We start from the raw sequence: 27,808 nt of genomic DNA, 5'->3' as shown, positions 1-27,808 counted from the left end.
AGAACTTCTAGGCAGATTCAGTGTTGGAGGTATAGCTGTTCCAGTTAATAGCAGGTTGGTTAAAAGTCTTCCAAAATAAAGTATTTCTTGTCTATAAGTACTTCTTCAAATAGTTTCAGGAATTTAGCATGATCGGTGACACCCCGGCTCCATGTGCAAAAATGGGAAAAAGAGGCTGTGGATGGATGGACAGATCTGGCGACATAGATGGTGCCCTGTACTAGGCTATAAGTTGATAGTTTGGCTTACTTATGGTAAATTGGAGTTGTATGATTTCTATTTCTCAGGGAATCCTTATGGAGGTGATACAATCCTTGACAAATATAGAGATGTCACTGCAGTTATCATCAGGCCAGAAGGCATGGTAGCTGCAAAACCCAGGTATGGCAGAAGTGATTCCTTTACACTTAAACTTAGTCTCAGTAATTATGCAACCATGGCTAAGCTTCAGATGCAGGACAGCCTCAAGATTGGGCAGTTTGTTGTCGAGACTTCTGGAGTTGACAAAAGCCACATTAATGTGGTCTATATTGGGGTTTGATGAAGTTGCTATGTCAGAATGTCTATTTACTGAACTCTGCCCAAAAAAGGCATTATGGGGGCAGCAAAAGCTTTAGCTAGTATGTGGAAGCCTTTGAACAAGAGGCAGAGGCCATCCCTTACAAAACAATCTGGACAATCTATAAATCAATACTGCACCCCCCCCAAGAATGACACCAAATATTCAGACAGTTGTTGAAGCTATAATCTGTACCTAGGCATTATATTAACTAGTCTTAGTAGAAGAAAGATTCCATTCAGAACCAGAGTCTTACCTGCATTTGTCACATGCAGAGAAAGTTCTTTCTGCATGTCCGACAGGGCTTTTGCATCTTAGGTCATTCAATCCCACAGTATTTGGCACCATGTTCTTGTTATATTTGCCCTGAAATGGGATCTTGAACAAGACACCTTTAAAATGCGCTGATACAGTGAGGGGATTCCAGCAACATTACCTGCTAAGAACCAACAATGAAACTCCACAGTTTCTTTTACAGACATTTCAGGACTTCATATACTGAGAGTTCCTGAGTACAATGGCTTAGTAACCTTGAAAAAATACAAACTACAATCTTAATTTCAAATTTGTTAAAATGAAAAATGAAACTTCAGAGTGCACAATTTTATTGAAAAAATATGTTCAAGGCATAGGAGTCTTTACTACTAAGATTATTAACAGTGACTACTTTATCCCCGAAGTGCCTTATCCCGTATGACTGCTACATAAATACACTTGAAGGTATTACATTTCAGTATTAGTGTTAAAAAAGCATGAAAAAACTATATGCTTGTGTTGAGAATCACAGCATGGCTGCTGCTGCCTTGCAGTGCAGTCTGGCTGACTGCAAACAAAAAAAAGTGTAATTAACATTGGTACAGTATATACAATACTTGCGTCATGGCTAGAAATCCTTACAGTTCAGCTTTTTGGATAATACAGAGATTAAATTAAGTGCTTTAGCCAGTGTGCTGGCTCAAATAATTTAACATTACTCTACAATGAATACAGAATAAACAGTTGAGTATATTACAAATGAGATGAGGTCAGAAGCGTTGGTCTCCAATTTCTCCTTTGTACTTTTTTTTTTTTCAAAATCACAGTATTGGAGGCCTCATTTTACAAATCTACCTTCTACATCGAATTACTGTGTAGCAGTCTTCTTAAAACACTTCTCACAGAAGCTTTTGAAGGAAGAATTAGTTTCCTTATGAAGATGATATAGTTGTAGACTACAAGCTGCCCTGATCTTTGTTGATAATGCATAGAAGAGCTAAATCCCACTGCTGCAGTGTCACAACCATAGCCTGGTTTTCAGTTTTTTAAAGTGCAAATAGTTGCATCAGAATAAAGTCCATATGAAAAGATTGTCTCTGGAGAGTTGCTTAGGAGATGTTTTCCAGAATATAAAATATGAGTTCCATTACAACTGATCCTTCGCTCAGCTGACATGCTCCTCCATGGATTACCGGCACTAAAGCACTATCAAGATCATTCATATACTGAGAAGGCAGGGGCTGGGAATTGCTTCCAGCTTGGTAGCCAACCTGAAATGACAACATTTCAATTATTTTATAGCTGTAAAAGAAATGCATTACAGAAGAATGTCACTTATTTTTCTAACATGTGGAGCTAACTGGTGTGGTTGATAGTTTTCTGGTTAACAAAAAGCTGAAACAAAGCTTCCAGACCATCAGTCATTAGCATTAATATTCACTCTAGTACCTCAGTAATAATAACATGACTTCAGCTGTTGCATTTACACTCTAACAAACATTCATAAATCTCTCAGGAATTATTCTTTGGACACGTCATTAGGAGGCCTTCTCCTCGTTAAACTTCACTACTGCATTCTCCAGTGATAAGTCTGGCAGACCAGTCACAGGGATGCACTGCATTTGTGATATTATGAATGGCACACAGGAAAAAAACAATACAAGTACTGACATTTTTGGCTTGGACTATGCCCCCAGATCAACTGGGTTTGACTAGTTACTTGCTTAGGCAGTGGAGAAACTTGCATGGAGAGGGAAGGGAATGAGTGGCCAAGCTCTTTCATTCTGAGAGGAGGAGGAAAGAAAAATTATTTTTTGGGGACTTCTGACTTTTGCTGTTTTGGGCTATTTTTGAACTACAATACATGAGAATTAACAGACAAATATACAGATTATTTTGCAGCTGCTGTATAATATGTGCAACAGCAAAAAGTTATAAAATGTATATTACCATAACAAAAGATCAAAGTCAAATGCAAAATTCCATTTTTGTTTTTTTGTAATAAATAAAAATAAGGTTGACAAAGGGACAAGGCAGCAGTTCTTAAATAGATACCTAGGTACTTTGAAGATGAATATTAAACATTTCATGGTTTAATTTATTTTTAATATGTTTTGGGCTGGTCCTAGGACTTTTCACAGCCACAACTTTGGCCGATGGCACAATTTAATTGATTTTTGGTTTGGACAAGAACAGGAGAAGATTTTGATACATTTATAATCAATCAAAATAGCAAAAACAAAACCAAGGATAAATGGTTAATCCTCCGAATAATATTGGCAAGGAAGTAAAACAAAAGCAGGATTAAACCGACACATGACTGAATCTTCAAAGTAAATTACTTATTGAAAGGTTAGCACTTTCATGATCAGAATGACCACTTTTCAGACCATTAATAATAGTCAACATAACATAGCATTTAAAAGAAGTAACAACTTATCAAAAAGATTATGCATTAAAACAACCAATCACAATACAGTTCTCTCATTCATTAAAATGCAATGCAATTGTTCAATCTGCAACATTCAGAAAGTGACTGTCATGACAAAATACCATTACAAACTATCAGCAACAATGTACATCCTAAAATAAGTCAATCACAGTACACGGTTTTCATTCATTCAAATAGAATTTATTCTTTGGATCTGGTGCTTTCAAGGAGGAAACCTCATATGAAGTATCAATACAGCCTATCACTGACTCTCTACATGTTGAGGCGAACCAATGTTCCTTATCAATTAAGATGTAAAGTATCCACTTAGTCAGTCACAATCAAAATACTGTATTAAAACACAGTACTGTCTGAAGGGCACACACTAGAGATGTGAACCAATCACAGCAAACTGCTCTCATTCACTAAAGCAAGATAAATGTTCCTTGAGTCTGAGGCATCAAGAAAACAAACAAGAACCCTAGATTTTACAGACTCTGTCAAAGACCTACTGCTCATTGAGGCAAACCAACCATCCCAAATGACCTCATACATTAAAACACAAAATGTTCACTCGAACCACTCCCATCAAAACACCAGTTTAAAACATAGTACTGCCTAATAGGGTATATATGAAACACATATAATGAATGTAAATCAATCACAGCGCTTTGCACTTGCCCACTAACATGCAATGTGATGCTCAATCTGAAGTATTCTGAAGATCGAGTTCATATTTGGGCATCATTACAGCCTATCAAAAACCTGTACAACAGAACTAACCAACCACAGTGGACTGTCCTTGTTCACTTAAATACAATTTGTTTCTCCATACTGGGGCATTCTAAAAGGAAGCATCATATTTATTACGGCCTGGAAGAACCTTCTGCACATTAAAACATGTGAATTATACAATGATACCCCCCCCCATTAATATTCCAAAATGTATACGCTGATTGGCCAGCGTGCCCGTTGTAAATCTCACAATATATCAACGGTAAAAGGTCCGGTCACCCATACTTTTTTCTGTTGGTATAAACTGCTAAAACATTTTTTGTTAACAAATAAAAAAAGAAAAAACGGAGCAACGGAGACTTTCTTTTCTCCGTTGCTTCCATTTCAAAGCACTGATGTACTGGGTATGAGTGGGATGCAAGTCCCATACACATGCTCAGTACATCAAAACAAGGGAGCAGTGTACCACAACCAGTGGAAGAGCAGTAATGCGCTGTTATACAAAGACATTGGCCGGGATTCAGTAATCCTCCGAGTAAGACTTACCAAGTCTTACTCGGAGACTGCCGTTTAAGCCTACGACGTCAGTACATCATGCATATGCATGAGGGTGCTGCCTCAACTGGAAGTCTTACACGGAGCAAGTAAGACTGCAGGGGGCGTGTCAAACTGCCGAGCAGTCCAAATATCCACTCCCCTGCAACCATATAAAGTGAAAATGAGAAATGCAAGGAGCGAGTCCGCTGAAATGCACACATAGCAAACAGTACACATCCCCACATACTAAACCCCTTTGTAAATGTAAAATGTAAACTAACTTTTTTTATTTTATAATTCCCAATATAGCTCCCCGTATTTGCGCGTGTATGCGCGGGTGTGCCCATTGCTTAGATGCAGTTAGCAATGTCGACAACGAAGAGCATAAAAAGAAATGTTCATGCAAATCAAGCCAAATAGCAATAGCGTAGTTGCAGAGTGTTCGCACAAAGAGGAGGCATTCCCGGTTCTAGTCCCACCACTCCTTTGTCTATTTTATGTTTTAAATCAGTATATAAAATAATTCCTGACATATATGAATGAAATTTTATTAAAAAGAATTGAAATGGCCTATGTATTAGTGAACAAAATGTATACATATAAAGATAAGAAGGTGAGCAGCATTGAGGATATTGATATATAATTGCCCATAGTTAAGCAGCATTTTACCTAGCGCAATATTATTGCTTACAGCTAAGCAGCACTTTACCTAGCGCAATAGGTTTGCGCGGAGCTGCGCACCACGCTAACCAGCGCACCGTCAGGCAACGTGGAGCAACGTAGTGCAAAGTGGCCTAAACAAAGACACACCCCCTAGCCTGTCTAGACAGTAGTACAATAAAAAGCAATGACAAGGTTCGAACCCGGGACACTGTGCACCATAATCAAAGTACTGAACCACTAAGCCATGACAGCTTAGGATAAAAATGCACTGTTAACATACATATACTTATAAATGGAAGATTAACCATTGCTAAGCAGGGCTGCAGTCAGCCGAGAATTTTCAAAAAGAGCCAATCACAAAAAAGTGCGGGAAATGCGGCATATTTAAGCTCCATAGGCGGGAATAATCGTCATAACTGATTGTAGCTCCCATCTGCAGTCAGAATGGCTGGTGCTGGAGAGGGTACTCACTTTCGAGCGGAATGCTGGGGCATCGAGGAGTCAAAATACATGGTTTGGCTCCTTGTCCATCGTCATGAGTCAAGACTCCTGCAGGAGACAAAGGGACAGAGTACAAAGCAGAGGCTTGGAACCAGTTAGCTCATGATCTTACCAGTGCCACAGGCGTCCCTCGGACTGGTGAGCAGGTCCGTCACCACCATGCAGACCTGAAGAGATGGAAGCAGGACCTACTGAACCGATGGATACAGGAGGCCCGTGACATGCAAGATGCCCCACTACTGAGTAGGTAGCCATGGAATGAAGTATGTAAGACATGCTAATTTAGTCTATATAATGGATAGGTATGTCTCAATATCCCTTCATTTACTTCACAGCTGCAGGTGTCCGTGCTGCGAATCAGCAAGCCTACGCAGATAGGCTGCTAAGGCTGCGCCACCAGGCAGGTTAGTAATTATTCTGCATGTATTGTTATATAAAATAGGTGAGAGAGCCTGAAAAAAAGTGTTGTAGCCCAATAATAAAGCCATAAAATGCTCTGAATAATTTCTCTGCATGTACTGTTATATAAAATAAGTCAGAGAGCCAGAAAAAGAGTGTAGTAACCCATTAATAAAGGTAAAACAAGTCCGGAATAATATATCTGCATGTACTGTTATATAAAATAAGTGAGCGAGCCTGAAAAAGAGTGTTGTAACCTATTAATAAAGGTATAATACATCTTGAATAAGTCTTCTGTATGCACTGTAATATCAAATAAATGAGAGAGCCTGTAGAAAATTGTGTAATGTAATTAATAAAGGTATAATACTTGGAGTGTGTCTGTGTCACTTACTTTGAAATGTTGTTGTACCCTTGCATTATATAAATAGTACTGTTGTATTAAGTGCTGTCAACCCACAGTTGGACAGTCCCATATAAAGTGGATGAAGGAAGTGCCAGTAGCTGTGAAGCATATATACAGTCCTCAACAGTTGGTTAATGGCTGGCATGCATAGGTAAATCTAGCACATGAGTAGCTTGTTAATGTGTTCCCCAGAAATGTGAGTGTGCAACAGGAAATGTAGGTTTCTGTAAAAATATAACTGAAAATGTCACATGAACAAATTCAGATATGTAGATATATAAATATAAATAAAATATATAACTATGTAGCAATAACATCTGCATCTTGGACAGTTAGTATGTCAGATATAGATCAGGTATATAATGAACTAGCCAAACCCATTACAAAACCTAATGCACGTTGCCTAGTGTAATAATACATGTAGGGGATATACACCTGCAGTCAATAGGAATGTAGTGTAGACTAAAAGTACTTATTGTTAATGGAGGTATCTTTTTACACCCTACTGTATGTGCATAAACAATGCAATTCCACACCTCAATGGGTATGTCTAAACTCAAAACATTTGTTGGGACATATGTCCTATTGTTCTATAAATATCTGCATTTACTTTGATGCATGTGCCCTGTTCAAACACCACAATCTTGGTGGCCTGTTGCCACCAATTATCCCTGCATGCTGTTGGAATGTCCACTGTCATTCAATATATGCATTTGTTATGCTTGCTGTTCAATTGTTGGAACCCTGGTGTGTTGGGTTAATGGGAATATTACTGCATGCTGTTACAACTAATTTGGAATGCTGTTGTCTATGTTGTAATTAAACCCACCTAAACACAGAATGTATGGGAAGGCCGGTCCCAGCGGACCCACATGTCCCTCCTCAGCTGGCGATTGCACCTGGCACCAGCAGGTCCGGTGCCCAGCCCGGGCTTCCATCCTCCGTTGGTCCTGTGCCACCTTTGGGTGGAAGCGTTGCAGGGGATGGGGCTCATCCTCCCTATGCAAGCGTGGGCAGAGAAGGGCCACCTGTCACCCTCCGAAGGGTCCGGGCTGTGGTGCGTAGGGAGATCCAGCGTTCAGTCACTGATCCCCTACGCCAGCTTGAGGCGAGAGTGGCGTGACTCACGGGTGAGCCTGCCCCTCCTACGCAGCCCCCAGCACAGCCACCCTCGGGGCTGTGAAGGTGCAGTGGTGACTGCCCATGGGAGGGGATCTCAGTTCCACTGTTACCATCTGTGGGCTCACGGGCTTGGGATTTCCAAACATCCCCATCAATTGTGCTCGCCCACCCCATGTGTCATATTCTGCCCCTGTATACGTCTTGTTTGTCTTGTCTGTTTACCTCCCCAACCTACCTCCTCAAATATACCTACTTCCTCTACCTCACATTCCACTCTCACTGGAAAAAAAAAAAGGCAATCTGTTCCCACCAAAAAATTACGCCCCATACATAGCCGCCCATTTCGCAAATATGTCCGCTGGACGTGTAAACTGGACATGTAAACTGATAATTGTAATTGGCAGTACAACATACTTTGTTGTCCTCACCCCTCTCTCAGGGGTGGAAGATTTCAAATTTCACTCCAAATTTCTAACAAATGCACAGCTGTTGCTGGTAAAGAAATGGGCAGCTATCGACCTTCCCTACACCCGTCCTGCACATCCCGAGCTGGTTTCCCTACTGTCTTTCCCTCTTTGTGCCCCCTTTTTCACCACTTTCCTATCTACCCATTTTCTTTTCTTTCAAAGAAATTAGCACGGAGGTTAGCGGGAGTAAGCACTTTTAAGCAGTAGTTAGCGGGTTTGAGCGAGTGCGCGCATGTGTGCGCTTAGCTAAGTATTGCTAAGCATTGCGCAAACCCGCTTACAACTGCTTAAAAGTGCCTTAGTCACTCTGCATAGCAGGGCCCTTGTTCTGCTGAGCAGCAAAATAAAACACCTCTGTCAGTCTCGAACCTCGGACCTTGGACACACTACACTGCATGAAGTACCACTAAGCCACAGAAGATATACAACAAGTTGGTGCTGTAATAAATATATCATGCATTACAATGAGTAAATGTAAAGAGAAAATAAGAATGCCATAAGACAAATCTTGTTCTGTGGATCTTTACCAGCAGTTGTTGTGGAATTGCATGACATGACTGTGAAAAGAGAACCAGCCATTCTAGCAGGAAATAATGTTACAGTAACACTTTACAAACCCCACACAGCATCAGAGCAGGATAAACACTGGCATATTTGAATAGGGCAGAGGCCATACTTCCCAACTGTGACTGCTTTTCAGGGATGTCCCTGATTCATAAACAAATGTTAGCTGTGTCCCTCAGAATCCCTCTGAAAAGTACTGAAGTTAGGCCGAAAAGTGGGGAATTACACTTAATGAATAATGTCAATAAGTAAGAGTACACACTGCATGCACGTCAGAAAAGGTGTATTAATACATATGCTCTGATTCTCTCACAGTCTCAACTTAATGTCTGTAATATATTACAGGTGTACCTCACTTATATGTACCTTTTCCTGAGGCAGTTCAAATATATACCTGAGTGTATCAGAGGCCTGGCAGAGGCAGAAACACACAGGCATTTCGGCTTTTCTGCTGTTACACACTCTGCAAATAGCTTTGGAACGAGTCTCACAAGCATAACTTTATGTAGGAGTACAACACAGAAATATCAAAGGATGTAGCCATGTACTGGTAGCAACCAACTGTGACAATGCCAATGTTCCAGTGCAGAAAAGACCGGTTTGGTGCACAGACAAAGAATAATAGGTTAACCTCTGGCTACCATCTGGATATGTCCACAAGTGGGAGCTACGTAGACAGACTACTTGCCTTGTTAGACTAACAGGTACACAGCAACCCTGTATGTTCAGCAAGATAAACATCACACAATAATATATAATGCTCTCTGTACTTCTGCACCCCTACCCAAAAGAACAATATACCTGTGTATTCAGGCTCTACCAAGGATGTAGGTAGGCATACTCAGTACTGAAATGTGTCCAGTTGTCTTGAGCAGCCTGTGCTAATGTCAACACAAATAAACAACAAACTGTTCAGAAGTGAGGTAATTAATATTTACAGTATAGTAGTTCACAAACAGTTCATGTGCCAGAGGAATACATTGCAATAACTAATTTTGTAGGGCAGTTAATTGTCTAATTAGAAAAGAAAGTGCATACTCCCATGTATCTTGTGTAAGCATTTGGAGGGGTGAGTAAAATTCTACACTGACAAGTGTGTACTAGAAGCAGCAACATTCAGGTTTGAGTACAACATGCAAATCAATGGCTACAACCCTAGCTTCAGATATAAGAAGTATACCAACCTTCTGACTGACACAACGGTGTCCACAGCAAACGAGCATGGGCCCCACTTTGGAAAGCTGAAAGGGCTACGCCTACCTAACCTAGCATTTTATAGCAGTGGGCTGCTATGACAGTGAGTACTGCAATTACCACACAGCAGGCTGCATGCAATTAGTAAATGGTGGGCACCAACTGGTGCAGAGGCCATCACATGCACATGTACAGATACCTAGAAAAGTAGCCTGTACTTGCTGTCCACACATGCAATAATCTCATTGCAGCAAGACAGAGAGTGAGAGAGAGACAGAGACAGAGGCAGAAACACAAAGACAGACAAAGAGACAGAAACAGAGAGACACAGAAAAAGAAAGCACAACAGCGACAGAGAAAAATATACAAATAAATAAATAAATTATTTCCTTTAAAAACAGACAGAACAGAGCAATACAAAGGAAAGGTATGTAATACATATGTATTTGCTGGCATGTAGTAGATGTTTTTGAAGAGTACTCTACATACTGTGAATCATCCATATGTGGCAGCAGTACGTATCTATATGTATCTGTACATGTGCACAGGGCAAGGGACATACTGCAACTGTTTGTGAAGGGTGTATGTATATATATATATATATATATATATATATATATATATATATATATATATATATATACATACATTGTTGAAGGTTATGTGCATATTTCTATGTAGGTTGTAGTGTGTGGCAAAGAAAACAGCATGCAGTGCTGGTATATGACATGTGGTGGTTAAACGCTGTGGGTATGCTCTGTCAGTTTTGCAGTGTTGCAGCCAGTGAGGCCTGCTAAAGCTACATGGGCTGAGGACACCTTCAATGCAGTTTGCACAACACTGTGCAATATTATTACATAACTGTATATCTCACAACTGTCGCATAATTGATATTCCCACCATGAATAGTGGACTGTATATGTGCCTATATGTACATCTATATGTACAGCAATGGATGTTTATATGTATGTGTGTGTGTGTGTGTATATATATATATATATATATATATATATATATATATATATATATATATAGAGAGAGAGAGAGACATGGGGCATACTTACTGCGACAGTTGCCTGTCGACCAAGGTATGGACTGAAGCTCAGTGTTGACACTGCAGTGCCATCCCATCTTGCCAGAACACTGTACCCATTAACTACCACATAGGTGGTAGTCTATCTAACACTGAAGGTGGGATAAGGGAACATGGGACACAGGTGGACAGTAGCCTCCCCTTTGATAATCACAGTGCCACACTAGTCATGTACTCTGTCTACGTGGTACACGTCATCACAAAAGGTGTGTCATCTAGGGAAATATAGGTCAGTGTTCCCCTCTACTCATCACACTTAAAACCCATTAGAGAGTACAATGCCAACTACAGCAACTGGAAAGGCCACAGACATACCTCACAAAGAGTAATACCGGCCTCAGACAGATGCCCTATGCAGACCGACTCACAAAACCACAGCTACACTGTGTTGCATACCGCCTACCCAGAGGTGACCTCTGCCTAACATACAGAGCTATGTCACTCCCATAGCTGTTGGACATCCTCCACGTAAACATATTACAATCCTTCCCAGATACATGGTCTAGGGCCCTAAACCTTGTCAGCTCACTAAACAGCACATGCTGGAGGGATAGAGTCCTAACTCAGAGACATGCCATACTCTGGAACAAACCACCTATCAATAGCAAACAAAGCTCCTCATTAGCAGTTGTCATAAATACTCCTGATTGTTTGGGAGATAGGAAATACACCCCGGGAATCACCTCTGTGGCTCTGATTGACATGGGCAAGTGAAATTAAATTACATGTGTGTCAAAGGCCAGGGTAGCGTATGGCTAGGCTGCTGTAGGCCCTAGGGTCAATAGCATATTACCTACCCATGACACGATTCACACATACATGTACTTAGTGCAATAATTGCTATGTGAGGTTGATTGAGTGTGATGGTGAATGTGTTGGTGAATGTGTGCAAGGTCTGTAAAGGTGTGATAGCTTAGTGTGAAATTGTTTTTGTCATGGTAGTTTGTGTCCTAGCTGTGATCCCAGCAAAAGATGTGTATGCTATTGCTAGGCAGAAAAAGTAGTATGGCATATGGTGTGACGTAGTCCCTTGTTGTTGACTGTGGTATCCCATTGTAGGCTAAAGCAATACATGTATGCTTAGTGAGTGGTACTGCTGGTGAATCCAACTACCATATAAACTGTAGTACTACCTGAAGCTGTAGACCTAAACAGTACAGTATGGTGTATGTTCACATTGCTTGGAAACACTGTTTTGTGTGTTCCCTGTAGTACTCACAGATTACATACCTCAGGCATAAGGTTTTGTAAGTAGTGACACACAGTACTGTATGGTACACAGGTAAAGCTCATCTGGGTTGGCATACATTTGTGTGTTGTATGTATGTCTAATGTGTGTGTAATTATGCCTGTACCATGCCCTCAATCATATCTGTGTTACAGGGTATACGTGTGTATCTAGCAACATGTATAGTCTAGTACAGCAGTATGCCACCTATATCAACAACTGTGCACATATGTTAGGCAGGGGTTGGCATCAAAGACAACTGTGGTATACTGGTAATACTGTAACTGTACTTTACATTCATTGCAATGGATGACATCTTTCTTTATGCATTAGCTTGATATATACCTCCTGTGGCTAGGTGGTGCATTGTGTCACATACAGTGTGCCATGTACTGGTGTATAGTCTTACATACTGGCTTCTCTTTGCTGCTGTGCAGAACATGGTTTGATATATAAGAGTGTGGCAGGCACTGTCAGCCAGTTGTGTCCTGAGCACTAATATGTGGTACTGAATATGTCTATCCTCTGACAACCAATCAGATGTGAAATATGGCAGGTAATTGATATCTGTACATTAGGATGTTAAGTGTGCCACCTGACTTGCTCACACATCTTGTTTAATTGTCTTCCTGGGGTATGTCCCACCAAAGAAACCCATGTTATACAGTTGCAGAGGAGGTGGAAATACACAACAGTGTGGTGCAGCACTACATCCTGCTGTTCTCTAGAACCAGCCAGGACCAGCATGAGCGGACTGCACTGTGGCAAGATCTCGTTCCTCAGGTAAATGACATAGGCATGCATAACCTGACATATTAGCAAGTACGCAATCACTGCAGTGATTTAATTAGACATGTCTGGCGGTGTGCATCTGATATCTGTCGACAACAGCTTGCCAGAGGTGGTGGGGTTGCCATTCATCCCCTCCTCACTAGAGTGGAGGAGCTGCTCCTAAGTGTGGTGGCTCCTGGCCAACCACAGGAACAGCAACTGACATGTGTCATCATGGAGGCCGGAGCCACCCAGCATGTTGACATGGAGCGTGCAGGTAACATGACCTATCTGTAGACTACTGTTATCTGTATTGGTAGATTATGCATATGTGACATGTGTACTGTGTGTTTAGCAGTTGTGCTGCATAGTATTGTGCAATACTGATATTTGGAATATAATCTGTACGCCTGTGACTGTCGACAGTTGTACTACTGTAGTTTAGCAAACTCACAGTAGCAATGGCACAGTTGTGGCCACTGACAAACTGTCTCATATTCTTGTAGGTCCCTCTGGTGTGACAGCAAGGCAGCCGGTCGATGCTGGTGAGTGTGTTATAATTTTAATATTGCTAATGAAATGTGCATGTCATAGGTGAGGTGTAGGCCATGTACATGTAACACACCTACGCATAATGCATGCTGTGCATGTTTGCTGTGAGACTATGCACATCTCAGTAATGACAGTAGCTGCCTCAATCACATGCAATACACAGAGCAGCACACACAATTGTGGCAACACCGTACTGGACACTGGATAGGCATAGTTGATACACATGTACACAACATACACAACTTTGTCATACGCAGTACACCTTAACATGCTACACATAACATATCCAGACACCCGCTGTAAGGTCACACATCAGTATCCCACATGTCATCCACACAGCACACATAATATACCTGAGGGGTAGAGGCCTGTCACTGGGCTGTGCGACACTCTTCAACACATAACACATTCATGTTAGTCAATGCTCCCTATTGGGCACCTTACAAACCCATGTAACGAATGGCTGTGAGGCCAATCACTGAACAACAGTACACATGCATCAAAGCCATGTATACTGTTATTAACACAAGCTGCCTACACTCGCACTGCATGGTCTTGAGCAACAAACTTTCTGCATGCTGACATGTGTGATATGACTGTATGCCTTGTGATACTGTAACCCACCTTCAACCACTATTAAGTATGTTTTGGATTGCTGGTGGTGTGTGTGGGTATCTGCTGTAGTGAGGAGTGTATTTGTGTGCATGTGTTCATGGGTGCATGTGTGCCAACATCATGTACAGGTCGTAAAGTGTGTTTCCTGTCTCCCTCCCACAGGTGCTGTGTTAGGGCTGGTTCACTGCAGCAGGGAAACTGATGTCACTGAGCCACATAGTGATAATGAAGATAGGTCTGTTGAGGCACAGGCGTGTTTGCCAGGGTCTGTCAATGGGCCACCAATTGACAGTACAAAGCTGTCCACCCCATCCATGCATACAGTCATACTGCCAATACATCCATCCCCAATGCCCATAGCTGAGGGACAGCGTACTGTTGGCATTGGCCAGGACAGTGTGGTATCCATGGCACATGCATCCCAACACAGCAGCCATACTCAGATGTCTGGAAGGGTACCACAAAGGCAGATGTCCAGGGGTTCTTGTAGGAGCACTGCTGCTCATCATGCCACTGGCAGTTGTGCCACATGTCTGACAACGTCACGCATGTTCCAGGCTGTCATGGAGGCACAGGCACGTATGGAACGGTACACCAGACAGGGACTAAGGGCACAGAGGGCCCATAACACCGCTGTCATTGACAGTATCCTTGACCTAGCAGGTGTCATCTGACATTACACCAAGGTCACTGATAGACGTTGGGGAGAGATATTAGATATCCTCTGCAATGTCATGTCCATGTGTCAGGACAGTGCGGGACGGCTGAGACGTTGATGTGGACGTATGCCAGCAACATCAGCAGCTGGCAGTCGCTGCGGACGTCCCTCAAGCCACAGCCACTCCCGTAGTGCCAGTACCAGCCCCAGCAATGTTGGGGGTGGGCTGTCCATAGAATGTCCTAGAAGACCACGTGCACATGGCTCTGGACAGTCCCAGAATGGACCTGTGTCCAGTGTGCATCCATCCACCTCTGGGGATAGTACCCAGTCTGGCTTAGTACCTGACAGTGTCAGTAGCACCCCTGCCAGGCACAGGTACCGTATCCATGGACAGAGATGGTGATCTGTAAAGCCTCGCAGGTACAGTCTGTGGCTGTCCCACAAATACCCGTATATGGCAGCCACATGGTGGAACTGTGTGCATGCAGACACACACACATACTCCAGACACCTAGGGCTAATACATACCCACACACATTACAACATTGGCCCATTACAGTATTCTTGACCCACACACACACACACACACACACACACACACACACACACACACACACATGTCAATTGGATGGCTCACTGTAGGCCTCTGGTGAACCAACAACACACCCTGTGCATATGATGAAACCTGTGCCGCCTCCTGTCATCTGTAACATCGATGCAGAAACAGGCTACCATGGTGCTGATGCACAGGGTGTCTATATAGCAGTATAGCAATGTTAGCATGTTGTCAGCTGTAGAGTGTAATGATATGCTTGAAGGTGTAGCTGAGCAGGCATGATGCATTAAAGCTATGATTGTCATTGTAGTGTTGTTTACACCAGTGTTGGTTCCAATTGTGTATTGTCTGGCCACGTGCCACTTGGCTGATGTGTGCAGTATTGGCAGCATGTGTTAGAGAGTGGACAGTATGTGTGGGATGTGTGTAGCAAAGATTTGCAGGTGTACAGTTGTGAACATGGTGGAGGTACACTGTCTGCATGTACGTGCATTGTGGACAAATGGCCAGGGTGACATGCTCTGTATTACACAGTAACACTCCATAGTCTCTATTGGTGGCCAGTATGCATTGTACTACACACATTCCGGAACCTGACTACACATGTGTGTATGACATGGTTTGACACTGTGCTGTGGGTGATACTGTAACTATCTATCATTGTTTTGCATTCTGGTGGTATATATCACTTCAACAGCCTGACCACAACCAATCGTTAGATGATGTCTTGACAACCGACACACAGATGTAGGACACACAGCAACATTTGGCCAGTAACCACTGGTATTCACCTGCACCCATTACTGAGACCACTCCTGTTTGCCATATAGCTCTCTTAGGTACAAGCAATCACAGTAGGGATATGTCCGTCCACATCAGGTAATGCATACTGTGGCCTATAATGCATTCTCCAGATGACACACACATACTCCACAAGGGTATCATACAGACAGATGCCTGTTGTCAAACCCATGCTGTAAAGCTATAAGCCAAAAGTACAGTTTTGTACCTACCATAAATGTAGATGTCCGAACTGGATAGCATCTGCAGTCATAACAACTGGGTTGTCCTGTCGTCAGGCAGCCCTTCAGTCGGCCGGATTCCAAAGTCCGGGTCCGGCTTCGGCTGATGTCGCACTTCACCCGACGTCATCTCTGTTGGACTTCGGGTATAAAGGCATCAGCCGACGCCATTTTCCTCAGTGTTTCTTGCCCCAGATGCCAGTTGCCCTCATGGAAGGCTAAAATTTGGATAAATGCCAATGTTTCCAAAAGGATAGAAGGTAAACACAAAAAGTAAGCATGTATGTACATATATACAAACAAATACACCATAAGAGACTCCCCCCCCACTAGCTAGCTATTAGGAGGGTAAACATCCTAGGAGTACCACAGAGGGAAGGAGGAGGGTAATCCTGACTGCAGATGCTATCCAGTTCGGACATCTACATTTATGGTAGGTACAAAACTGTACTATGTCCTTCATGGATGCATCTGCAGTCATAACAACTGGGTAGAATACCATAGCCAACAAGGGGAGGAGGATAAAACTAGATTATGGTGTGTTTAGGATCCCTTGCAGTACAGCAGTGGCAAACCCTGCTCGGGATCTGGAATATAGAGGCAAATTATAATGCTTGGCAAATGTATGCACGGAGGTCCAAGTAGCTGCATCAATAATGTCTTTGGGTTGCCACTCCTCGTAAGAAGGCTGTGGTAGTGGCTGTTGCCCTTGTAGAATGAGGTCTTATGTTCTGTGGAATTGGTTTTCCATGGAAGGAGTAACAGAATCGTATGCAATTTCCTATCCATTTGGAGATTGTCTGTTTGGAAATAGCTTTTCCTTCCCTTCCTGTTGCATAGGCTACAAAAAGTTGGTCAGTCTTTCTGCTACTTTTAGTTCTGTCCAAATAGTAGCGTAGCTGTCTATGTACATCCAAGGTATGCAATATTCTTTCCCCTCTGTTTTGTGGGTTGGGAAAGAAGGTAGGTAGGTGGATTGCCTGGTTTAAAGACACTCTGGATACCACCTTAGGCATAAATGTAGGATTAGTTCTCATAGACACTCTATCTTGGTGGAAGATTAGGAAGGGTTGCACTGCCATTAAGGCCTGTAGTTCTGAAACCCTCCTTGCTGAAGTAATTGCCAGCAGGAAAGCAGTTTTCCATGACAGGTGTTGTAGGTCTGCTGTTGCTGCTGGTTCAAAGGGTGATAGTGTCAATTTTTCTAGCACAAAGTTTAGGTCCCAAGCTGGTAATGGTGGTTTCCTTGGAGGTTTTACATTCTTGATTCCTCTGAGGAACTGCCTGAGCAAAGGGTGAGAAAAACAGGTGGATCAAAGCTGTATTCTGCTGAAATAGCTGATGCATGTATCTTGATGGAGGAGTAGGACAGGCCTGAATGAAGAAGTTCGCTAGGTACTCCAGAATGTTAGGCATATCTATGTTTGACACATCTTTTCCTCTTTCAGTACTCCAAATGACAAACCTTTTCCATTTTCCAGCATAGTTTCTTCTTGTTGAAGGTCTGCGTGCTTCAAGAATAATGTCTCTAACTCTTTGTGAAAGTTCTGGATTAGCTGCTGCTATGTGATGTTCCATGCAGTCAGTTGCAACGTTTTTAGGTTTGGATGTATGATGCTGTAGTTGTTCTGAGTTAACATCAAAGGCATCAGGGTATTGGCCACATATTGTTCGAGACATGCTCCTCAGCAGTGGGTACCAGTGTTGTCTTGGCCAGTTTGGAGCTATCAGGATTATCCTTGGACGTTCTTCCTTGATTTTTAGTAATACCTTGTGTATCAAGGGAAGAGGTGGGAATGCATATGCTGTTAGGCCTTTCCAGCTGAAGGAGAGCGAATCCACTTTCCATGCTAGTGGGTGGAATGTCCTTGTGCAGAATTTTTGAGCTGGTGATTGGTAGGTGATGCAAATAGATCTATCTGAGGCATTCCCCATTTCTTTGAGATGGTCTTGAAGATGTCCGGGTGCAGCTTCCATTCGTGGGCATCCGATGTGGTTCTGCTTAATATGTCTGCTAGAGTATTCTCCTTTCCGGTACAAATATTGCCTGTAACTGGATGTTGTTGCTGCGTGCCAGGGTCCACAGCTCCAAGGTCATTCTGCATAGCAGGTATGAATGAGTGCCTCCCTGTTTGTTGATGTACCACATGACTGTGGTGTTGTCTGTCCTTATCATCAACTGGCCCTCTTTGAGAAATGGTCTGAACTTTTGGATTGCCAGTTTTACTGCCAGCATTTCTTTTAGGTTGATGTGCAGGTGAAGTTGATCCTGTGTCCACAATCCTTGCACGCATTTGTCCAGCATGTGGGCCCCCCATCCTAGGTCTGAAGCGTCTGTTGTGATGGTCTGGCTTGCTTGACATCTGCGAAAGGGTAGCCCTGGGTTTGACTGGCATGCCTGAGCCCACCATAGGAACTCCTGTTTTAAGCATGGAATTAATGGGATCTCTGTTTCTAGGCTGTGTCTGTGTTGGGACCATAAATTCTTTAGGTTCCACTGTAGTTTTCTCATATGTAGTCTGGCAAATGGAACCAAGATTATGCATGATGCCATGAAGCCCAAGGCCTGCAGTACTTTTCTTGCTGTTAACTTGTTCAGTTTTGTTAGTGCCAAGAAGTAAAGAGGGAGTTCTTTTTGTTTTTCTGTAGTTAGGAATGCCATCTGTTTTACTGTGTCCAATTCCGCGCCCAAGAATGTCCTTGTTTGGGATGGTATCAGCCTTGACTTTTGTAGATTGACTGTGTATCCCAGTGCTTGCAGCAAGTAAATGACCCTTTGTAAATCTGTTGTCAGCTTGCTTTTGTTGTCCCCTTGTAGCAGGCAGTCGTCTAGGTATGGGTAAATTTGAATTCCCTGTAGTCTGCAATGGGCGATTACTGATGCCAGGCATTTTGTGAATACTCTGGGCGCAGTAGATAAGCCAAAGGGCAATGCTGAGAATTGATAGTGCTCTGATCCTGCAAGAAATCTGAGGTATCTTCTGCAGATTGGTCGAATGGGGATGTGCAGGTATGCCTCCTTGAGATCTAGAGTTACCAGCCAACACTCCTTGCCCAGCATGGGAAGAAGTTGCTGTAGGGTCAGCATTTTGAATTTTGGGACCATGATGTATGTATTTAAGGCGGACAGGTCGAGAATTAGTCTCCAACTTTTTTCCTTTCTTGGAACTAGGAATAGTCTGGAGTAGAACCCCTTTCCTTGCTCTGCTGTTGGCACTTTTTCCACAGCTCTCATGTTTGCTAACTGCATTATCTGTTGTAGAGCCTCTGTTTTTTGATTTGGAGGTAGATTTGGCATTCCTCTTTTGACTGGTAAAGTGTGGAAGTGGAACCGGTAACCTTGATCTATGGTTTGTAAAATCCACTTGTCTTTTGTTATATAGTGCCAGTTCTTTGAAAATAAGGTTAATTTTCCGCCTAGAGGAGCTGCTATTTGTTCCCTGGTAGGCGGATTTAGGGTTAAGTCACTGTGGTTGAGTTGATGTAGTGGCAGAGGTTGTGTCTGTGCCTCTGTTGTTACCTTGCCACTGTCGTCCTCTGTAGGCACCTCCCCTGGATTGGTTTCTGCCTCTGGAACGTCTATTCCTGCCCTTTGAGATCTTGTGGAGTCAGGAAAGGACCAATTTTGGCAGGCCAGTTCCTGCTAAACCTTGGGGTTGAACCTGCAAGAAATCTTTAACCGTTTGAACAGATTTTGCCTTTTCTTCCATTTTCTTCATAACCTGCTGGGCAGGTGTACCAAACAAACTTGTCTTATCCATAGGAGCATCTAGCAACTTAGCTTTAACATGATCCGTAGAGCTTGCTCCTTTAGCCATGCATGCCTTCTTATCACTGTGCCAGTCATGGCTGATCTAAATGAAGCCTCCAGTGCATCATAGCCACATTTTAAGGAATGGTTACTAACCTGTTGTATGTTATTTACCATTTCTAATACATATTTCTTATCAATAGATTCATCAGTGGTTAGTTTTTAGTTAACTGATCAAGCATAAACTCTTGGTATTGTATCATGTGAAACTGACAATTTAAAGCTCTAGCTGAGAGAGTAGCTGAAGTGTAGACCTTTTGCCCCATCTGTCTAATGACCTTGCTTCCCTTTCTGAAGGAATAGGGTTTTTGCTATGGTCGCTGCTACTGCCTTGGGACCCTGGGATATAGTTTCGGGTCTGCAAGTGGGGCCTTGTAAAGGTGGTGATGAGTGTCTGGCACCCTGTAAAATCTGTCTGGTTTGGCAGGGGCTGGAGGTAAAGAATCTGGTGCGGAGCAGACATCATTGAAAGCATCATCCACCACAGAGAGAACAGGAGGTATAGCTAAGGGCCTGTGCTGTGGAAGGTGCAGAAAGGTCCTAAGTCTTTTCTGGAGTCTGAAAAATCCTGTTGCTGCCATTGGAACTGCTCTCATGGCATGTAAGGTTTCCCCAAAGGAGAATTCTTCTGGTGGGGAAGCAGCTGGAATGGATTCTTCAGCATCAGAGTCTTCAAAATTGGAGAAAGGAGCCTCTGGCTAATCAGTTATGTCTGATTCATCGGCAGACTCATCAGAGGACACTGGCTCAGGGGGCTCTGCCCTAGGTCTCTTCTCTGGGGCTGAGAGGCCCTGTCTGGGTGAGATTGAGATCCTCTAATTAATGAAATTAAATCTTCTGCCAGAGTAAGCATTTGAGAACTAGAGGATGGCCTGGTTGTAGGGGGTTTAACAGGCACTGTTTTAGTAGTCTTTGCTGCTTTAGCCCTGGTGAAGGCCTTAATGGACATGGCTGCTGGAGGCCTAGCAGCACCACGTGCTGGGGTAGAGACATCCAAGGGAATGGTGTCTGATAAGTCAGTGGCAACCACCGTAGTGGATAAAATTTCTGAGGCCGTTTCAAGAGTGGTAGCAGGGGCCTCAGTTGTAGAGATAGATTCAGCTGTACTTTGATCAGTTTTCTCGGTTTCAGCCGAAACAGAGACACTCACGGTTTGCTTAACCATGGTTTCGGCCGAAACCGCGGACCGCGAGTGTCGGTCTTTATCTTTACGTTTTTTGGCAGATTGGGTAGTCGGAGGATCCGACGGCATAATGTACGCAAAATCAGAACCGAAAAACTGTTCAGCAAAATCCGACCGACGCCTAAGCGTTCGTCGGTTGAACGAAGCACAGGCCGAACAGGCTGCTACGTCGTGGGCTGGGCCTAAACAAGGCAGACAATAAGAGTGGAAATCTTTATGAGGTATTTGTTTCCCACAGGTTAAACAATTATTAACTTTTTCTGACATCGGCTGAGGCAAGAAAGAGTCCCCAACGGGTACTTAGCTTTAGAAGTCTTGATAGTATTCGGTAGAAGTAATCTCTGGATCCGACCGACCGGCACTTGCGAACAGCTTCTGCTTGAGCCACGCCACGGCAAGAAAGACTGAGGAAAATGGCGTCGGCTGATGCCTTTATACCCGAAGTCCAACAGAGATGACGTCGGGTGAAGTGCGACATCAGCCGAAGCCGGACCCGGACTTTGGAATCCGGCCGACTGAAGGGCTGCCTGACGACAGGACAACCCAGTTGTTATGACTGCAGATGCATCCATGAAGGACATCTAAGCATTGTCATCCACCTATAAGGAACATATTATCCCCCACAGTACCACATAGGTAGTAGCCACCAGCATGAGGAACAGGTACCGATGTGTACATGCAACCAAGTGTTATGTCATCTCTCCTTTGTTAATCATATTTCCAAAGGTATTCTGGAATCCCTTGGTGGATCACATAAGCAATAAGGGGTCTGCATGCATATCCACAGTTTGTTCTACACCTATGAATAGTCATCATGGACAGACTTTGCTCCATTTGAACAGGTCTGACATATACCTCGGCCACAGACCCTCAGTCACACATTCCAATAGGAATTGTAATGACTTTGTGTGACACAGATGACCTAGGCCAGGGATCACTGCAGTGGCTGGCCTTGTCACAAGCATACAGATGTGACCTAAGGTCTGGGAAGCAGCAGTACAGTCTGGCAAGGATGACAGCTGTGTTCTTGGAGAAAGCAGGGTTCCCACACATGCAATCATTGAGGTAACGTGTGCAGATATGTATTTGACACACAGCTAGCTCACATGTGCAATGCATACTGACCAACAGTGTCACACACATACAGCTCACACACTCACCACGTGCAGGATTCAATCCCCTACCTAATTACTTCATGATACTAGAGGAGTACGCATCAACACGACGCTCTATGCACATTACTGTCTGTTCTCTTTTCCACAGGTATATTTGTAGGATGGTGACATCATCAGACTTGACAAAGGTTAGATTACCACTTTTGAGGTGTTTCACTACTCTCCTAAAAGGTTGTTCCTTCCCAAGGGGAACACACACACACACACACACACACACACACACACACACACACACACACACACACACACAGTTGGCCGGTGCAGGATTCAAACCCCTACCTAACTACTTCATGATACTAGAGGAGTACGCATTAACATGACGCGCTATATGGATTACTGGGAGTATTCTTTTCCACAGGTATATTTGTAGGATGCTGACATCATCAGACTTGACAAAGGTTACATTACCACTTCTGAGGTGTTTCACTACTCTCCTAAAAGGTTGTTCCTTCCAAAGGGGAACACACACACACACACACACACACACACACACACACACACACACACACAGTTGCCCGGTGCAGGATTCAAACCCCTACCTAACTACATCACGATACTAGAGGAGTACACATTAACACAACATGCTATACAGATTAGTGGGAGTTTTATTTTCCACAGGTATACTTGTAAGATGCTGACATCATCAGAGTTGACAAAGGTTAGATTACCACTTTTGAGGTGTTTCACTACTCTCCTAAAAGGTTCTTCCTTCCCAAGGGGAACACACACAAACACACACACACACACACACACACACACACACACACACACACACACACACACACACACACACACACACACACACACACAATTATCAAGTGCAGGATTCAAACCTCTACCTAACTACTCCTTGATACTAGAGGAGTACGCATTAACACGACATGCTATACATATTACTGGGGGTTTTCTTTTCCACAGGTATATTTGTAGGATGGTGACATCATCAGACTATACGAAGTGTGTTACATTAGGTGACATTAGTTGGCCTACATTGAACGAATGTCTAGACACTTTGGCCATGTGATCATCAAAGGTGAGTTTACTATCTACCTGTGTCCCCAGGGCCATAATTACTTTCTCCGTACATGCTGGATTACCACCTATGTGGTATTTTGTGTGCACTTTGTATTACCCAAAGGGGATGACTATGCATTCTTTGCCATTCAGCTTGAGAGCATTGTTATGACACCAGGTATCTGTCTCTATAAGACACTTCTGAAGGATGTCTGTGTCAGCTGTACAGTCAATTATGGACCACAGTTTCCAGTCATCTGCAAATCAATTCAGCCTTACACCTGCAGTGCTTGCCTGTACCTCTGAGCAGTATCGACTGAACAGGTGGGGTCCCAGGACCAAGACCTGTGTGATGCCATGTGTGACTGGCTTAGAGTTGGACATGGCACCCGCAACTATGAACATGTGTGTTTGATCTGTGAGCCACTTGGCCACCCATCCTGTGACATAGCTGTTCATGTTCAAGCTGGTACACTTGTCCATGAAGAAGGAGTGGGGAATGGTGTGGTAAGCCCTTAGTGAGGTCCAGGTGGGCTGTGTGGACTACTTTCACCTCCATCTATGTTCATGGTAACTGTTTTAAATAAGTCAACTAGGTTTGGGAGCCAGGCTATGCCTTTAAAAGGCGAAGTTGTGTAGAGTCCAGTGTCTGAAGATCTCCAATGCCTCAGTGTATGGGTTCCATGACGATTTGCTCAATAGCTCTGTAGACCAGGCTGAGTACACATGTTGGGCAATGGTTTCCAGGTTCTGTTTTGCCACACCCTTTCTGGAGCTGGATGACTGTTAGTGTATGCCATTCTTTGGGTACATAGCCTGTGATACGCTTGAGTCTGGACAGTGAATGTAGGTGAGGGTGTAGTTCCTTGTGGGCCTAGTGTAAGATGCAGCCTGGGACAACTTACAGTCACACTGATGCTATGTTCTTAGCTTTGGTGAGGGCTGTCTTTATATGCATGTCCGTGATGTCTGTGTCTCGGCATCCTTCTGTGATAGACACAGGCCCATTTGGGGTTGATGGGAGGGAGTTTACACTGCACTTGTCCCCCTGGGTGTGGGCAATGAAAGTTGGTTTGGTGTATGTCATTACTTTTTTCAGTAGCTGACAGCATATTTGGAAGTTGACACCTACATGTCTGATATAGCTACAGAAGCCTTTGTGGTTGTTATTCTTACATTCCTTGGCAGTTTGTCTTTAGAAACTGTGCTTGGATTATTTTATGAGCGATCATTGTTTCATCCTAATAATGATCAGTGATGCCTTTCCTTTAGTGAAGTTGGCTCTATCAGGTGTTCGTTTCCTCCTTCTGTTGTCTAGCTTATTTATGGGCAACGACCACCAGATTGTTTTCTTATTTTTGGAGGAGTGCATCTTGCTTTTATTTGTGATGTGTCAATCCATGCATCCCTGTAGATGCTCATAGGATGCACTTGTAAAAGATTTGGCAGCTTGTATACCATTATCCTATAGCAAGAGGGCTTTGGGACTTTCCACTTTGGTCTTGGGAAGTGGGCCGTTTGCTTTTGAAAATATCTTCACAGTGGTTTCATTGACTGGGTGTGGGGGCGGGATGTGGATGTCCAGTGTGATTACTTAATGATCTGATATTACCAGCGTCTGTTGTGGAACACTGGTACCCCATGTTGGTGATGATCATGTCCAGTATGTTGTCACCTCTAGTGGGCGTGCTGACCAGCTGTTCCAGGGTGTTAGAGTTTCTTAACTCTAGGGCACATTGGGCAAAGGACATTGTATACGAGTAATTCACCCACTCATTGTTTGGGTAGTTGTAATCCCCTCATATAATGGTGTTTGATATGACCTTTATATTTGCCATTGTTCTCCAGAATAATGAGTGAGGTTCCTGAGACAAGGTACATGATCTGTAGCAGGCTACAATCTGATGGGCAGCTTTGCCCAATGTTAGTTGCACTTGCATGGTCTCCAAGGCCTCATGCTGTGGCAGTAACCTGGAGGTGTGGATATCCATAAGGTAAATGGCTACACCACTTCCTTTTGTATTTCACTCGTGGTCTTGGGTCCAAAGGTCAGGGTGATTGTGAGTGTTTTACGTGGATCATATCCAACAGCTGCATGTTTGACATAGCTTTGGATGTTACGCAGTGAACAACTATGAGTAGGCGATATGCAAGGGAGTACAGATGGAGCATTTTGTGATGGTCTGTGTATGGCATGTATTTCAGGCCAATAATGCTCTTTGTGAGGTATTGCTGCTGGCTTTCCAGTTGTTGTAGTTGTCTTGTGAGGTACATAGCAACAGTGGCGTTGTACTCTTTTATAGTTCTAGTGAGTGGTGAGTACAGGGGAACAATGTCCTCTTTTATTCTGCATGAGACACATTTTGTGATGAGGTGTGCCACATAAGAGGGTTTCCTGACTACTGTGGGAATGTGCTTATCACAGCTGTATCCACTGTCCACCCGTGGCCCAGGGTCTCTTGTCACACAAAGTGTGAGGTACACTACCACCTATGTTGTAGTTCTTGGCTACAGAGATTTTAACAAAGGTGATGATAATACACCTTTTGGCATTGAGCTACAGCCCATGGCTTGGACAACAGCCATCTGTCTCAGTGAGGCCCTTTGGTAGGATGTCCACATCTTTAGTGTTTACAATGATGGCTCCTAGTTTGCAGTCCTCTGGAAACGTCAGTAGCCACAGAACCTCCATATTAATGTTTACTTCAGGGAAGTAGATACTACACAGCCTGGGAAGTTATCTAGTCCCATGGCTGCTGTGATACTGGCTTCGTAGAGTGTTTTGTACCTGTGCAGCCATGATGACAGCAACTTTGCAGTCTTCCATTATAGACATGTGCTCTTTCATGGGTGAGAGGGGACTAAAGTTAACACTGATCCTATCTGCCAGGATGGTGGCAATATCAGTTGGCTCTGTACATTTAGTGCCATTGAGCTGTAACTCAGAACAGATCTGAGTGTAACCATGACATGGACCTGTCTGTTGGGCAGAAATCTGCTGCGTAGACAGTATGCCACTGAGTACAGCTCGGGTTACATTCATTCTTGTTGCATGGGGCAACTATTTGAGGCCAGTAATCCTCTTGTTAAGGTTCTTCATTGTTCATTCTAGTTGATAAATGTGCCTAGTCAGATTCCTCGCAAATGTGTTGTGGTAGTTTCTGACAGGTCTGATGACTGCTGAGTAGTGGCAACCTCCTTTGACCTACATGCACAGACCTTGGCAGTTTGTGTGTACACATAGGATTTTCAGACCACTTTGTGAATGTGTTTCTGGAAGTAGAGATGCCTATACACGTTTGTCCATAGATCCCTTATCATCACATCTGTATTTAGCCTAAGTGTGTCAGCATGTCCAGTATGACCTTTCATTATATTCCTGCCTGACATTTGCTTTGTTTGTTTAAGTGTGTGAGCATCCCCAGTATGATCTTTCAGTGTGATTCAGATTGAAATCCACTACATTTGTTGGAGTGTGTGAGCATGCCCGGTATAGATATTTATACTATATGTGTATGGTAAATCAAGGTGTATTTTTACAGCAGGGCCCACCTTTGTGTCACAGATCAACAGGGATCATGCTGTGCCTGCAGGGCTTCCATGAGACACTTTGCATAGACCTATCAACATTTCTACATACAGGGGGGACAGCTATTCTTTGTACATTTCTAACCATGGGTACACTGGATTGTTACTGTGGGTGTACACAGGATGTGGGTTTTACCTGACACTTATACACATTTGCTGTGCCTGCACTGCTATGTACAGGACACCATTACAGTCTGAACTGTTGCCCATCATACTGGCTTGAGGCATACTAGTATACTATGGGTCTTAGCGTCCATTGCCACATATATTAGCTTGTGACTTCATAGCCTACACAACCCACATCACAATGCCTGGCCTGATGTTCTCTGTCTGCATAGGCATGTGGGTGAGGTTACCCATTTGCCTCATTAGGGGCATGATACAGCATTGCTTTGTGTTTGCATTAGTGTACAATTGTCCTGCTGTGTCTGTACCACTGTAATGCTATCATGGCTTAGTGGTTCAGTACTGTGACTATAGTGCACAGTATCCTGGGTTCAAGCCCTGTCACTGCTTTTTATTTTCATGCTGGCCAGACCAGACTGCTTAAGGTGCAGTAAAGCAGATATGAGCATGTTTAAACTGACTTTGCTCAGCTTTGGCCGACCTTGGCCAACATTGCACGAGCAATTTTGTTTACATATACTACATATTGGTAAAAGCTGCTTAGCACTGCTTTATATTGCGTAAAACATGGCAATTATGC

The 27,808-nt window shown here is 43.4% G+C and overlaps 1 protein-coding gene across 1 annotated transcript in view; it reads right to left on the bottom strand.

Moving 5' to 3' along the window:
• Positions 1-1,147: 1,147 nt before the first annotated feature.
• The window catches only part of ZFYVE9 (zinc finger FYVE-type containing 9), a 1,427,803-nt gene continuing 1,401,142 nt past the window's right edge, over positions 1,148-27,808 (bottom strand). Inside the window, exon 18 of the mRNA XM_044086014.1 lies at positions 1,148-2,085. Within this exon, the coding sequence (XP_043941949.1) occupies positions 1,924-2,085 (162 nt within the window). The 3' untranslated portion in view covers positions 1,148-1,923. The remainder of the gene's footprint in view (positions 2,086-27,808) is intronic.

This window comes from Protopterus annectens, chromosome 10.part0 (genome assembly GCF_019279795.1).
Source record: "Protopterus annectens isolate FY-2018-M chromosome 10.part0, PAN1.0, whole genome shotgun sequence".
Lineage (NCBI taxonomy): Eukaryota > Metazoa > Chordata > Ceratodontiformes > Protopteridae > Protopterus > Protopterus annectens.
Note: the sequence above shows the minus strand (reverse complement) of the source record. Positions and strands in the feature narration are given on the sequence as shown.